Source organism: Nycticebus coucang, chromosome 8, assembly GCF_027406575.1.
Source record: "Nycticebus coucang isolate mNycCou1 chromosome 8, mNycCou1.pri, whole genome shotgun sequence".
Classification (NCBI taxonomy): Eukaryota; Metazoa; Chordata; class Mammalia; order Primates; family Lorisidae; genus Nycticebus; species Nycticebus coucang.
In genome coordinates this window covers 109,243,922-109,259,928 of record NC_069787.1, presented here as the reverse complement: position 1 = coordinate 109,259,928, position 16,007 = coordinate 109,243,922, and the positions used below count along the sequence as shown (strand labels likewise).

General features: G+C 39.1%; 1 protein-coding gene across 5 annotated transcripts in view; it reads left to right on the top strand.

The window, feature by feature from the left end:
- Window positions 1-16,007, top strand: part of XRN1 (5'-3' exoribonuclease 1) — a 168,765-nt gene that overhangs the window by 4,006 nt on the left and 148,752 nt on the right. For all 5 annotated transcript variants that reach the window (XM_053598577.1, XM_053598580.1, XM_053598579.1 and 2 more), the window contains exons 2-5: window positions 9,260-9,492; window positions 13,988-14,085; window positions 15,481-15,590; window positions 15,682-15,792. In XM_053598577.1, the coding sequence (XP_053454552.1) occupies window positions 9,260-9,492; window positions 13,988-14,085; window positions 15,481-15,590; window positions 15,682-15,792 (552 nt within the window). The remainder of the gene's footprint in view (window positions 1-9,259; window positions 9,493-13,987; window positions 14,086-15,480; window positions 15,591-15,681; window positions 15,793-16,007) is intronic.

Sequence of the window (16,007 nt, the reverse complement as noted above, 5' to 3'; positions counted from 1 at the left end):
TAAACGTTTAGAACATATGCTTTTTTCTTGGTGATTATTTAGCACAGTGCCATTAAAATAGCTAAGATTTGGGGTGGTGCCTCTGGCTCAGTGAGTAGGATGCTGGCCCCATATACCCAGGGTGGCGGGTTTGAACCAGGCCCCAGCCAAACTGCAACCAAAAAATGGCTGAGCATTGTGGCGGGGCCCGTAGTCCCACCTACTCAGGAAGCTGAGGCAAGAGAATCACCTAAGCCCAGAAGTTGGAGGTTGCTGTGAGCTGTGACGCCACAACACTCTACCAAGGGGGTCAAAGTGAGACTCTGTCTCTAAAAAAATAATAATAATAATAATAGCTAAGATTTGTTAAGCACTTGCTGTTTGCATGACTCTGTTTTAAGTACTTTACATGTATTCATTTATTTAATCATAACAATCCAAGCTCCATTTTGTAGCTGAGAAAACTGAGTCACATCCAAAGTCATTAGGTAGCTAGTAAAGTGTTGGAGCTGAATTTAAAGAGAATTTCTTTTGAGCAATGGGTTTTTTCCTTCATTACTGCTTTAGATTTATTTTATTCCTATTCACTCCCCCTCCATGGAATTTTAATACTTCAGATGTACCATCTATCTATGTACAATTGGCTCTTTGTTATGTAATTCCTGCTGCCACCTCATACAATAATTTCGGCCCACTTAGGAGTCATATAGTTAAGGTTGGTAATGCATGTTCTAGCGGGGGTGTCCAACCTTTTTTCATTTCTGCTCCACATTTAATGAATAAGAGTTGTCTTGGACCTTTTGTTAGTGTTTGTTAAATACACAAACACTAATGAAAGCTGATTAGAAAAAGGGTCCATGTTGGGCAGCGCCTGTGGCTCAGTGGGTAGGTAGGGCACCAGCCCCATATACTGAGTGTGGCGGGTTCAAACCTGGTCTCGGGCCAAAAACTGCAACAAGAAAATAGCCAGGCATTGTGGCGGGCGCCTGTCGTCCCAGCAACTCAGGAGGCTGAAGCAAGAGAATCGCTTAAGCCCAAGAGTTTGAGGTTGCTCTGAGCTGTGTGACGCCACGGCACTCTACCAAGGGCGATAAAGTGAGACTCTGTCTCTACAAAAAATAAAGAAAAAGGTCCATGCATACTTTTCATTATATCTGACACTGCAGAGAAGCAAAAAGAAGTCCTCCTACAATCAACATGCATCCCCTTGGGCCTCAGGTTGGATACTCCTGTGGGAGATTGTGCTTTGTTAAAATTTGTGAAAATATGCATAACAAACTTTACCATCTTAACTCAGTCCTGTGTTATTAAGTGCATTCACATCGTTGTGCTAAGTCTGCACTTTTAAAGTTTTCTATGCCATATGCTAAAAAAAAGCTTCTAGGGGTGGCGCCTGTGGCTCAGTCGGTAAGGCACCGGCCCCATATACCGAGGGTGGCGGGTTCAAACCCGGCCCCGGCCAAACTGCAACAAAAAAAAATAGCCAGGCATTGTGGCGGGCACCTGTAGTCCCAGCTGCTCGGGAGGCTGAGGCAAGAGAATCGCTTAAGCCCAGGAGTTGGAGGTTGCTGTGAGCTGTGTGAGGCCACGGCACTCTACCGAGGGACATAAAGTGAGACTCTGTCTCTACAAAAAAAAAAAAAAAAAAAGCTTCTAGTTCAGTGATTCTCTACCTTCCTACACAACCCTTTAATACGGTTTCTCATGTTGTGGTGACCCCCAACCATAAAATTCATAACTGTAATTTTTGCTACTGTTATGAATCATAATATAAATATCTGATATTAGGCGACCCCTGTGAAAGGGTCTCTCAAACCCCAAAGGGGTCACGACCCACAGGTTGAGAACTTCTAGATTATGAAAACCTGAACTTAGGGAAAACAAGTTGGCATTTCCATTTTAATTTATTTGCTATTGTGTAGGGAGTCTATCAATCTTATTTACTATATTAACTGTGTTTACTGTATTTTCTAGCCCCTAGCATGATGTGTGGCACATAATGGTGTTCAGTAAATATTTACTGTGTGGGCTTGGTGCCAGTAGTTCAATGGTTAGGGCACCAGCCATGTAGATTAGGTCTGGTGGGTTCAAACACTAGGGCTAGCCCAGGCCTGCTAAACAATAATGACAACTACAACAAAAAAATGGCTGGGCATTGTGGCAGGCACCTGTAGTGCCAGCTACTTGGGAGGCTGAGGCAAGAGAATCACTTAAGCCTAAGTGTTTGAGGTTGCTGTGAGCTGTGACATCACTGACACTTTACCGAGGGCAACACAGTGAGATTGTCTCAAAAAAAATAAATAAAATTTACTGTGCAAATTTACTTTATTTTTCTTATTTTTTTGTTTTTATTAAAACATAACTGTGTACATTGATGCATTTATGGGATTCAGTGTACTGATTTGATATACAATGTGAAATGCTTACATTGAACTGATTAACACATCCATCACAATTACACTCTTTTCTTAATAGTTTTGAAATGTACCATTGCATCATGCACATTAGGTGAGGTCACCCCAAATACCCTCCCTCCTCTTGTCTCTCCCCTCCCCTCCTTTCCCCTCTGTCTCCTTTTCCCTTCTACTTTCTGGACTATAGTTATGTTTTACCATTTGTATGAATGTGTAGGTGGTTATATATTGATTTCATAGTAGTATTGAGTACATTGGATACTTTTTTTTCCCATTCTTGAGATACTTGACTAAGAAGAATATGTTCCAGCTCCAGGTAAACATAAAAGATGAATTTATTTATTTATTTATTTTTGAGGAAGTCTCACTTTGTCACCCTTGGTAGAGTGCCCTGGCATCATAGCTCACAGCAACCTCAAACTTCTGGGCATAAGTTTTTCTCTTGCCTCAGCCTCCCAAGTAACTGAGTCTACTGGCGCCCACCACAATGCTGGGCTATATTTAGAGATGGGGGTCTCACTCTGGCTCACGCTGGTCTCAAACCTGTGAGTTTAGGCAATCCAATTGCTGAGGCCAATTTTAGGCCTCCCAATTGCTGAGATTACAGGCATGAGCCACCGCACCCGATCCTGAATTAGTTTATTATCTATAGCATATCATATAACTTACATAGTATATAGAAATGTTATGCAAGGTCAGACAATTAAGTTTGTGAACTCGTCCTAGAAAAAGTGCTACATACTTCACTGCTGAATGTCACTCTGGTCACCTTCAGAGTATTCCCCTTTGGAAGCTATGCACTGATGCCAGCGTAGAGTCCACCCTTCAAAGCAAATTTGGAACTTTTTTTCTGGAATAGCTATCAAAACTGTTGTCATATGAGGTCTGACAATTAATTTTGTGAGCTTTTCCTAGAAGAAGTGCTGCATACCTCATTGCTGAATATCACGACAGTCACCAAATGGCCAAGGGGAGTACTTTGAAGGTGACCAGAGTGATATTCAACAGTATGTAGCACTTCTCTAGGATAAATTTGTGAACTGAATTGTCATGCCTCATCTATTAAAATATATATGGTACATTGGTATGGTATAAAATACAGTATTTTTTAATGAAGAATCAAAACTTTGCGATTATTTAAATAGTATTAAAGAAGTAGAAAAGAATTGTTGACAGCTCTTTTAATTGGTCAAATATATATTCCTTGTCTTTTATATGAAAATCATCATGAAACAGCACTAAGTGGGGTACAAAGTTAAACTAACAAAAAGAAACTGATATTTTGAGATTAGATACTAAGATATAAACACTTAACCACAATTTAAAGCAGTATAAGAACATATTCCAAGTAATTGGTATAGGATACATGTGCTATCACATTTAATGAAGGGAGGACTTCATTTCTTAATTTATTCATTAAATACTTTTGATCTGCTTGTATCAGGCAGTGTGCTAAGGGTTCTAAACAACCGAATCAGAGACCTTGCTTTGGGGGACTCACAGGTTAGCAGGGGAGGACAGACACATAACTTAACACATAACTTAACCATTCAACAAAAATGAAATGTATTAAACACCTAATAATATAATGCACTTGTATGCATTGAGAACGCAAAGATGAGATATGGTTTCGACTTTCAAGCTGATTGATGTGCGTGTGTGTTTAAGTAGAGGCAGGGTGTCATTCTTGGTCTTGAACTCCTGAGCTCAAGGAATCCACCCACTTAGGCCTCCCAGAGTGCTAGGATTACAGGTGTGGTGAGCCACTAAGTCTCGCCATGATAATAAATCTTAAGACAGATTTGTAAATCAGAAATAGCAAAAGCTAACATTCAGATGTTTATTAAGCTAAGAGTGGTATGTGCAATATTCTTACAGTATAAAGAAGTAAGAGACAAGCGTTGCCTGTGGCTCAAAAGAGGAGGGCACCGGCCCCATAAGCCAGAGGTGGTGGGTTCAAACCCAGCCCCTGCCAAGAACTGCAAAAAAAAAAAAAAAAAAAAAAGAAGACGTTAGAGACAGCCAGCCAAAGATGCTTGAGGTAGATCTTAAAGAAGGACGAGTCAAAATCCAGGTAAGTGGAGGGTAGACCAGGAAGGAGAAGAAAACATTTCAAGAAATAGAAACAGTATCTGTAAAGTCAGTCCCAGAGGTTTGAAACAGGCCAACACATTTAGAGCTTTACAAGGATCACCAATTTACTGTAGTTTGCTTATATGATACACGTAGAAACAGAAAAGAATAGGGGATTGGTAAGAAGCATGGCAGCCAAATCATGGAGAACCTTTTATGGTATGGGTTTGTAGTATCCTATGGGCTTAAGTAAGGAAGCAACACAATCAGTTTATGTTTTAGAAAAATGACTAAGCTTTGGGGAGAGAGAAAACTATAAGCAAGAAGTCATTTGGAAATCTGAGGGCATGAACCAGTGCATGAGATCTAGAAATGGAAAAAAAAAATGAGATTAAGACAGTGGGAATGGATATGATGGTAAGATTCCAGAAACATTCTAGATAGTAAGTTAATAAAGAATATACCTCACTGACTAATTAGATATGGAATTGGGGGAGAAAGTATAGAATAGCTTTAATATTTCTAACTTGCAGATATAACAACTCCAAGAAGAAAAGCTACATCATTGGTATTATCTCCTTGTATAACACTAAAATTCTTTTTTTTTTTTTTTGAGACAGAGTCTCACTTTGTCACCCTTGGTAGAGAAACATGGCATCACAGCTTACAGCAACCTCAAACTGTTGAGTTTAAGCGATTCTTTTGCCTCAGCCTCCCAAGTAGCTGGGACTACAGCTCTCTCCACAACACCCAGCTATTTTTGTTGTTGTTGCAATTATCATTGTTTTAGCTGGCCCGGGCTGGGCTCAAATCCGCCAGCCCCCATGTATGTGGCCGGCATCCTGGCCACTGAGCTACGGGTGCCAAGCCAGTACTAAAATTCTACTGCGTGTTCTCACTTTTTTCACTTCATTGGCCAATGATAACTTAATCACTCTGGTGTCATACTGATCTGAAATCTAAGAGAATTTTCTTTTTCTCTTTTGAGACAGAGTCTCACTTTGTCACCCTAGGTACAGTGCTGTGGCATCACAGCTCACAGCAACCTGAAACTCTTGGGTTCAAGCAATTCTCTTGCCTCAGCCTCCCATGTAGCTGGGACTACAGGCACCGGCCACAGCGCCCAGCTATTTTTAGAGACAGGGTCTCGCTCTGATTCAGGCTGGTCTCGAACACCTGAGCTCAGGCAATCCACCCGCCTCAACCTCCCAGAGTGATAGGATTATAGGCGTGATCCACCGTGCCCAGCACATAAGAGAATTTTTAAAAATAATTCTTTTTTTTTGAGACAAAGCCTCAAGATGTCACCCTAGGTAGAGTGCTGTGGCATCACAGCTCACAACAACGTCAAACTCCTGGGCTTAAGCGATTCTCCTGCCTTTGCCTCCCAAGTAGCTGGGACCACAGGTGCCCGCCACAGCACCCGGCTATATTTTGATTGCAGTCGTCATTGTTGTTTGGCGGGCCTGTGATTCAAACCTGCCAGCTCAGGTGTATGTGGCTGGCGCCTTAGCCACTTGAGCCACAGGCACTGAGCCTAAAATAATCCTTTTTTTAAAAGGAAAGTTATATTGGGTTTTTTTAGATTATAAAAAATATTGTGTTCATTAGAAAAAACTTAGATAATACAGGAACATAAAAACTATTATAGTCTAGAGCAGCAGTTCTCAACGTGGGTCACGACCCCTTTGGGGGTCAAACAACATTTTTACAGGGGTTGCCTAAATACATCCTGCATATCAGATATTTACATTATGATTCATAACAGTAGCAAAATTACAGTTATGAATTAGCAATGAAAATAATTTTATGGTTGGGGGTCACCACAACATGAGGAACTGTATTAAAGGGTCGTGGCATTAGGAAGGTTGAGAACCACTGTTCTAGAGGAAAATAAAAAGCACCTGAAATTTCATTATTCAGGGTTAACCACCAGTAATGTCTTGTTTCTGTGTACTTCCTCACTATTCATAGATATACAAGTAAATACTTTTTATAAACAGAATAATATACCTGCTGTCTTATACCTTGCTTTTATCACTTACCACATTATTCCATGCCTGACATGAATATATATTTTAATTTTAATTGCTGTGTTGTACTCTGTTGAATGCATGTACCATTATCAATTTTCTTTTTTCTTTTGTAGAGACAGAGTCTCACTGTACCGCCCTCGGTAGAGTGCCGTGGCGTCACACGGCTCACAGCAACCTCTAACTCTTGGGCTTACGCGATTCTCTTGCCTCAGCCTCCCGAGCAGCTGGGACTACAGGCGCCCGCCACAACGCCCGGCTATTTTTCTGTTGCAGTTTGGCCGGGGCTGGGTTTGAACCCGCCACCCTCGGCATATGGGGCCGGCGCCCTACTCACTGAGCCACAGGCGCTGCCCTCTTTTTTCTTTTTTCTTTTCTTTTTTGGTTTTATAACTTTATTTGTGTATCTGACAATCACCAGTTCTCATTCACTTTGACAGTCTGTAGACTTTTGAAAGTGGTAACAGGTACATAGCTAACCAAAGTACAGAGCTTGTTTAGTGAATCTTCATCTTCATTACATTTTCTGGACAACTGCACGGACATGGTATGAGACATTCCTTCATGCCTCTGGCTCAGACAGCTTTGTTGAGCCTGGTATCAATGCGCACATCTGGAGTAGTTCCCATCTCTTTTCATGGCAAATTTTCAGATCTCTCTGAGTGCTTGATGAGGGGGACCCTTCCTAGAGGCGATTTTCTTGCCTCAGCCTCTAAAGTAACTGGGACACCCAGCTGTTTTTTTGTTGTTATTGTTATTGTTGTCTTTGTTGTTTAGCAGGCCCTGGCCGGGTTTGAACCCACCAGCCCCGGTGCATGTGGCTGGCGCCCTAACCACTGAGCTACAGGTGCCGAGCCAATAATGCATTTTTAGGTAGCCAGATCCACCATTTGTTTGCTTTATTTCCCCACCCCGAGTATCAAAATATTTGTATGTAATTTTTTTTATTAGTTACATTTCTCACAGTAAAAATTTTAATCCTTCTGAAATTTATTTTGTTATAAGGTAAGATGGAGTTTTATTTCTAGATGGTTAGGTAGGTACCCTATCCCTTTCTTTTACTGATTTGAAATGTTTTTTCTTTTTCTTTTTTTTTTTTTTTTTACTCTGGAGACAGAGTCTCAGTTGCTTGGAAAGGGTGGTGGAGCCACTGCAACCTCAAATTCTTAGGCTCAAGTGATCCTCTTACCTCAGCTTCCTGAATAGCTGGGACTTTAGGCATCCACCACAATGCGGGGCTAATTTTTCTTTCCTTTTCTTTTTTTTTTTTTTTTTGAGACAGAGCCTCAAGCTGTCACCCTGGAAATTTAGTATATTTAGCATCACCCTGTGATGCTACAGCACTCTATGTAGCATCACAGCTCACAGCAACCTCCAACTCCTGGGCTTAAGTGATTCTCTTGCCTCAGCCTCCCAAGTAGCTGGGACTACAGGCGCCCACCACAACGCCTCGCTATTTTTCTGTTGTAATTGACATTGTTGTTTGGCAGGCCCGGGCTGGATTCAAACCTGCCAGCTCTGGTGTATGTGGCTGGTGCCTTAGCTGCTTGAGCTACAGGCGCCGGGCTGGGCTAGTTTTTCTAATTTTAGTAGAGAAAGGATCTCACTCTTATTCAGGCTTATCTCCAACTCCTTAGGTGGATCCACCCACCTCAGTCTTAGTGGAGTGCTAATATAGGAGCAATCCACTGGGCCTACCCTGAAATGCTGCTTATATACTAAATTTCCATATACACTTGGACTATTCTAGAGTATCAAACTGTCTATTTTATAACTTTAATTCATCTTGGACAAATTTTTAATACTCTTCTTGGCTATTATCACATATTTAAGATTTTAATGTTTTCAGATTTCTTGAAACAAATGATAATTCTTGAATGTACTTTAAAAAAATCTCATAACAGTTGCCATTTCATTTGAGCCTATTACTCAATAGGAACATTTAACTTTTTATGTGATATGGTGTACAGATGGGTATTTTTATGGTGTCATGATTAAAAGACTAAAACTTTTGGGGTGGCGCCTGTGGCTCAGTGAGTAGGGCGCCGGCCCTATATGCCGAGGGTGGCGGGTTCAAACCCAGCCCCTGCCAAACTGCAACAAAAAAATAGCCAGGCATTGTGGCAGGCTGAGGCAAGAGAATCACGTAAGCCCAAGAGTTAGAGGTTGCTGTGAGCTGTGACAGCACAGCACTCTACTGAGGGCCATAAACACTCTGTCTCTAAAAGAAAGAAAGAAAGAAAAATTAATGTAACCAATTATTGTTGTTTGTTTCGATGAAACTAAATATACAATAAGGTTTAACTCATATGTAAAAACCTTTAAATAACCATGTAAAAACAGTGATTTGTTATAAAATGGACATTATGTTACTCAGTTATAGAGGAAATTGGGGTTTTAAGAAGTTCATGTCAAGTAATAGAAAAGAAGAAAACTAGTATTTTGAGTACCAGATGAACAGAGCATTTCATTTGGTATTTTCCTGGGTGTCTAATTTTGAACAAATTAGATGATTTCCTGATAATAAATTTGATCAAGCCAGCAGTGCATTATATAACCATGTAATATATCTCCATATTACCAAGTCCTCCTGTTTTTTTTCCTTTACTTTCATTATTCACCTGTGAATTATTCAGTTTTTATATAATGAGAATGCCTTATATCCTGCTTTTTATCATTGAATAATCACTTTTTCCAGCTGGTAAGATATCTGTGGTTGATTGTAATTAATGAACTTGAGCATTTCGCTTTGTTTTTTAGATTCCTGAATTTGACAACTTGTACCTAGATATGAATGGAATCATACATCAGTGCTCTCATCCTAATGATGATGATGTTCACTTCAGAATTTCAGATGATAAAATCTTTACGGATATTTTTCACTACTTGGAGGTGTTGTTTCGCATTATTAAACCTAGGAAAGTGTTTTTTATGGCTGTTGATGGTGTGGCTCCTCGAGCAAAAATGAACCAGCAGCGTGGGAGGCGTTTTAGGTAAAACATTTTATGTTTTGTTGTAACACATAATTTAGATTAACAAAATACTGTATATTCTGTTCATGTTTATTTTACCCCAGAAATGGAAATCATGACATATATGCGATCATGTCATATTTGACCAGTCAAGTAATGGGTTAGTAATTCAAGTGAAGTATCATTTCTTAGAGTGTATGTTGTGTATAAAATCACTCTTTTATTAATAATTTGGAAATGGTGGTACTGTAGTAGAGAAAAGCTCTTATAGTGGTCTGCCTTAGGCTGGTAACTACAGAGTGAGTGAGAGATCATTCTAATGTGAACGTTATTGAGCTTTAATTTAATTAAACAAATGTTTATTGAATGCCCAGACTCTGGGTTAGGTCTGTTTTTGACTGAGCATGACTCCAGATCAGAAGGGCAAGTGAGATAAGAAGGTGATTGATGGACTATGGGAAGAGAGATGACTTAGAGAACTCAAGATATTACAGTATCAGCCCATTATGTGAGGTAGTAGAAGTAAAAGGATTAAAAGAGGTTGTACGTACAGGATTTTACAGTGAAAATCGTGGACATGTGGAATATTTCTTTTTTTTTAATTTCAGATTAATACGAGGTTACAAATAATTAGGTTACGGTGTTTGTGATTGTTAGGTAAGGTCCCTGTTGAGTCGTGCCCCTCCCCCAGGTAGTGTGCCATATACACCTACATTGTGCCGGTTAGGCCAGAGCACATCATTCGCCCTCTCTTCTTTCCTCCCTTTCCTTCCCCTTCCTCCCAACTTGAATCAAACTGATGTGGGCATGTATTATGTCATCTACTGGCTTCATATTAATATTAAATACATTGGATACTTGCTTTTTCATTATTGTGATACTTCACTAAAGAAAATGTTCTCCATCTCTATCCAGGTTAATATAAAAAATGTAAATTCTCCATCTTTTTTTTTTTTTTTTTTTTTTTTGCAGTTTTTGGCTGGGGCTGGGTTTGAACCCACCACCTACAGCATATGGGGCCAGTGCCTTATTTCTTTGAGCCACAGGCGCCTCCCAATTCTCCATCTTTTTTATGGCTGAAGAATATTACATGGTATACATATACCGCAGTTTATTAATCCATGTATGGGTTGCTGGGTACTTGGGTTGATTCCACATTTTGATGATTGTAAATTGAGCAGCAATAAACAATCTAGTACAAATGTCTTTATAATAAAAATGATTTTTCCAGGCACAGTGACTCACACCTGTAATCCCAGCACTTGGGAAGCCAAGGTGGGTGGATTGCTTGAGCTCAGGAGTTCAAGACCAGCCTGAGCAAGAGCAAGACCCCATATCTAAAAAATAGCCAGGTACGGTACCTCTAGTCCCAGCTACTTGGGAGGCTGAGGCAAGAGAATCGCTTAATCCCAAGAGTCTGAGGTTGCTGTGAGCTGTGACACCACAGCATTCTGCCTAGTGGGACAAAGTGAGACTCTGTCTCCAAAAAAAAAAAGGCCACGCATGTAATCCTAGCACTTTGGGAGGCCGAGGTGGGTGGATTGCCTGAGTTCATAGCTTCAATACCAATCTGAGCCGGAGGGAGACCTCGTCTCTTAAAAAATAGACGGGTGGGGCGGCCCCTGTGGCTCAAGGAGTGGGGTGCCGGTCCCATATGCCGGAGGTGGCCGGTTCAAACCCAGCCCCAGCCAATAAAAAAAAAAACACACACAAAAAAAAAAATAGACGGGTGTTGTGGCAGGTGCGTGTGGGTTTCCAGCTATTTGGGAGGCTGAGGCAAGAGAATTGCTTGAGCCCAAAAGTTTGAGGTTGCTGTGAGCTATGACGCCATGGTACTCTACTGAGGGCATCCAAGTGAGACTTTGTCTCAAAAAAAAAAAAAAATAGATTTTTTTTCTTCTCAGTATATACCTAGTAAAAGGAATTCAGGATCAAATGGAAGTTCTATTTTTTTTTTTTTTTTTTTTGAGACAGAGTCTCCCTTTATCACCTATGGTAGGGTGTCATGGCACCATAGCTCAGAGCAACTTCATACTCTTGGGCTCAAGCTATTCTCTTGCCTCAGCCTCCCAAGGAGCTGGGACTTACAGGCGCCCGCCACAATACCTGACTATTTTTAGAGACGGGGTCTCCCTCTTGCTCAGGTTGGTCTCGAACTCATGAGCTCAGGCAGTCCACCTGCCTCGGCCTCCCAGACTGCTAGGATTACAGGCATGAGCCACCATGCCTTACCTCAAAGAATAATTCTTTCTTTGTCTTTATTGGTCCACAATTTCTTGAACTTATCTCTTTCCTCGACCTTGACCTTAATGTAACCAAGTACTCTCCTTGCACCTTCATAGTCTTATTATCTTTTTCTCTTTCTCTGCTTTTTTTCTTTCTTTTTTTTTGAGACAGAGTCTCACTATGTCGCCCTCAGGAGAGTGCCATGGTGTCACAGCTCACAGCAACCTCAAACTCTTGGGCTTAAGCAATTCTCTTGCCTCAGCCTCCCAAGTAGCTGGGACTACAGGCACCTGCCACAACTCCCGGTTGTTTTTTTTGTTGTTGTTGCAGTTGTTTAGATGGCCCCAGCTGGGTTCAAATCCGCCAACCTTGGTGTATGTGGCTGGCGCTGTAACCATTGTGCTACAGGTGTCAAGCTTCTGCCTTTTTTCTTAATGTTTCTTTCTTTATTTATTTTTGCAGTTTTTTGGCTGGGGCTAGGTTTGAACCTGCCACCTCGGGTATATGGGGCCAGTGCCTTACTCCTTTGAGTCACAGGTGCCGCCCTTCTTAATGTTTCTTAATGTTCTGTCCTAGTCTCTGAGTGATTTCATCCAATGGCTTTGATAATGATGTTTATGCAGTGACTTCCAAATTTATCTTTTTGGTAAATCAATCTCTCCTCAGCTCCTATATATCCAAATACCTACTGAATGTCTCCTTTTGGACACCCCAAATATACTTCAGGCTTAACATGTTCAAAACTGACATTATTGTCCCCTCAAAACAACCTTCTTTCTGTGTTTTCTATTTCAGTGAATACCAACACTGTGCACCTAGCTGCTTAACCCAAAAGTCCAAGATTAATTTAGACTTCTCCCTCTTCTTCATTCTCCATATCTAAGTCCTATTTGTTCAGTCTCTTAAATTTCTGACATCTGTTTTTCACCTTTAATGCTACTACTTCAGCTTAGGCTGCCAATATATTAGTTCTATAACCTTTTTTTTAAACAGTCTCATTATGTTGCCCTGGGTAGAGTTACTGTGGCGTTACAGCTCACAGCAACCTCAAACTCTTGGGCTTAGGTGATTCTCTTGTCTCAGCCTCCCAAGTAGCTGGGACTACAGGCGCCCGCCACAACACCCGGATATTTTGTTGTTGTTGTCGTCGTTGTTTGGCAGGCCAGGGCTGGATTCAAACCCGCCAACTCAGGTGTATGTGGCTGGCGCCCCAGCTGCTGAGCTATAGGTGCCAAGCCATAGTTCCATAATCTTATCTTGGCTCTGTCCCAAGCGTTTTATTGCATCCAGATTAAACATTATGGCTATTTAATTATTTTTATCTCCCCACTAGACTGTAAACTTTCAGAATGGGAATCAGTTCTCTCTTGTTATATCCTAAGACCTTGTCATATAGTGACATCGAAGAATCATTTGTTCAGTGTAAGAAGGAAAGGGAGAAAAAGAGGAAAGAATGTGTCTCAGATTACAAATGAGTTGGTATCTTCAGAGTTTTTGTTATATTATAGAGGTTGGTAAGAGAGAGATGCTAAATACAAAGAAGAGTTTGCTCATCACAAAAAGTAGAATTCTGTAGGGCACAGTGCTCAAAGTAGAGCTTTTTAACTTGTTTGCCATGTGACATATTGGTATGCTGTAAAGAAGTCAGATAAGAATTAGGACACCTGTATTCAAATTCAAGTTAGTCTGTCTCTAAAACTCATATTCTTCCTAGAAAATTCTGTTGCTTCAAAACAGATGATTTTGTCAACAGATATCATTAATGTTAATTAGTTTTTCATTTTAAATGATTTTAAGAGGAAGCACAAAGATAAACATAATTTTATAATTATATTTTTATAATATTCTTAAAGATCATTTTACAATAATGATATTAACTGTATCATGATAGAATTATTATTTAAGATCATTAAGTGACATTGTTAAATGTAGTAAATATAATGAACATATACTAGAGCTATAGTTTTGATTTTGTTACTAGAATGAATTTCCCATGTATTTGTCATAAGAATGACTTTGTAAGCGTTTGTAACATTCTGTATGTGTTTTTTACTGTTATCATGTCGTACTTCTATAGTCCTTATCTGAAAAACTTAATTTTTTAAATAAAACTAACAATTCCGAGGCTCATCTTTATCAAGCATAATCATTTCAAAACTTGTATACATTTTAAACCTTAAAATTGATCAATTAGTATTTTACTTATAAAAGTATCTAAAGAGCAGTTTATGTAAAGATCTTTGCTTTTTTCCAGAAAGCTTAAAATATTTTTATCTCTTAACCTTCTAAGGTCAGCAAAGGAGGCAGAAGACAAAATTAAAAAGGCAATAGAGAAGGGAGAAATTCTTCCTACAGAGGCCAGATTTGATTCCAACTGTATTACACCAGGTAATACACCAGAAAAATTCTGAGAGAATTGAAATATAAATTTAAAACTTATTTTTTCAAATCTATTTATATATTTATGCTGTATTTATTTTGGTCTTAGCATTCCTATTTACTGTATTCTCCCACTTGTATCTGCTTGTGAGATAGTTTGGTCACCTGGTTAAAAGTGCTCCTGTGTCCCAGCTGCTCGGGAGGCTGAGGCAAGAGAATCGCTTAAGCCCAGGAGTTGGAGGTTGCTGTGAGCTGTGCGAGGCCACGGCACTCTACCAAGGGCGTAAAGTGAGACTCTGTCTCTACAAAAAAAAAAAAAAAAAAAAGTGCTCCTGTGAAGACCAACATAGGGTTTTCAGACGTTGATGAGAGCAGATATAGACAAGAGTCTCCCAGGTACACAGAATTTTAAACCTAGAAGGAACTTAAAAGATCTTTTAGTCCTATTCCTGCTATTTATTGATATGAAAACAGACTCAGTAAGTTGTGGCTTACCAAGTTCATGTAGTGAACCTGTATTTAGGTTATGAAACTCGTTCTCCTAGTTTAGAGAGCTTACTTTACCTCTCAAAGATAGTGAAGATTTCTGTGACTTTAACAGACTTTGCATCTGGGATTGCTATTAAAAAAAAAAAGATTTCTGTAAATTTAAGGAAAATTAATTTATCAGTTATGTTTAATTTTAATTTTAATTTTATGTGCAGCAACGTACTCTAAACTTGTAGGGGCTTTGGTCTACCAGTTCTATAATCCTTTACTTTGAATAAAAATTTTTAAATCTAATGTTCTCACAAGTTCTAGCAGTAGTATAATAATTTTCCCTTTCTTTAAGTGCATTAGTCAGAAGTTACTCAAATTAATAATCAATTTTATCCTGATTATGGTTTTAGACTGTGATGTTTTTGACTATTGACTACCTGGGCTTTTCCTAAAATATAATCATTAAAGACTCAGTCTCTAGATCAATAATAATTTTTTATATTAATAGTAATAATAATTGTTATCGATAATCTGGTTGAAGCTCCATGCCTTAAGAAAAAAAAAAAAACACTTTAGAATCCAGCAGAAGAAATAGAAGATTGAGGTCCATTAGAGAGTTCAGATTCTGCCCTAATGTGAAAATACTTGATGCACAGTCCTGACACAGTAGTAAAACTCTTTGACTTTCCCTATGTGATACTGATTTCCCTTAGGTTAACTAATGACAATAAAAACAATTGTGATATTTGCCAGGGAAAGGTACAACATATTTGCTTTTCAGGATAAATAAAAGAGCTTTTGACTTTTGGAGATCCTATCTCTAGCTATTCTCTGTACACTCGGCTTTGATTATGTGTTGACACTGGGAAGTCACTATTTTTATGTCTTTCTCAGATTAACCTTTTTATAATTTTTTATTTATAGGAACTGAATTCATGGCCAGGTTACATGAACATCTGAAGTATTTTGTAAATATGAAAATTTCCACAGACAAGTCATGGCAAGGAGTTACCATCTACTTCTCAGGCCATGAGGTTATTACCTTTTTTATTTCAAGAATTTTTAAAAAATAAATGTAATACTCTGAAACACAGCATAAAACATTTTTTAAAACTTTATATTTAGACTCCTGGAGAAGGAGAGCATAAAATCATGGAATTTATCAGATCTGAAAAAGCAAAACCAGATCATGATCCAAATACCAGACACTGTCTTTATGGTTTAGATGCTGACTTGGTAAGTATAATATTTACTGTTATTATAGTCTTATCCCAGTGTAGGTAAATAAATAAGACATTTCATTTTTTATAAGAAGATTACTGGCTGTGGCAACAAATATTAAAGACGTAATGATTGCTGCTTTTATCATCGCCAAAGTTCTAAAACAATTGGAAAATGATCTTTTTTGCCACAGTTTGATGATCAACATGTTTCTATGGTTAGACTGTAGA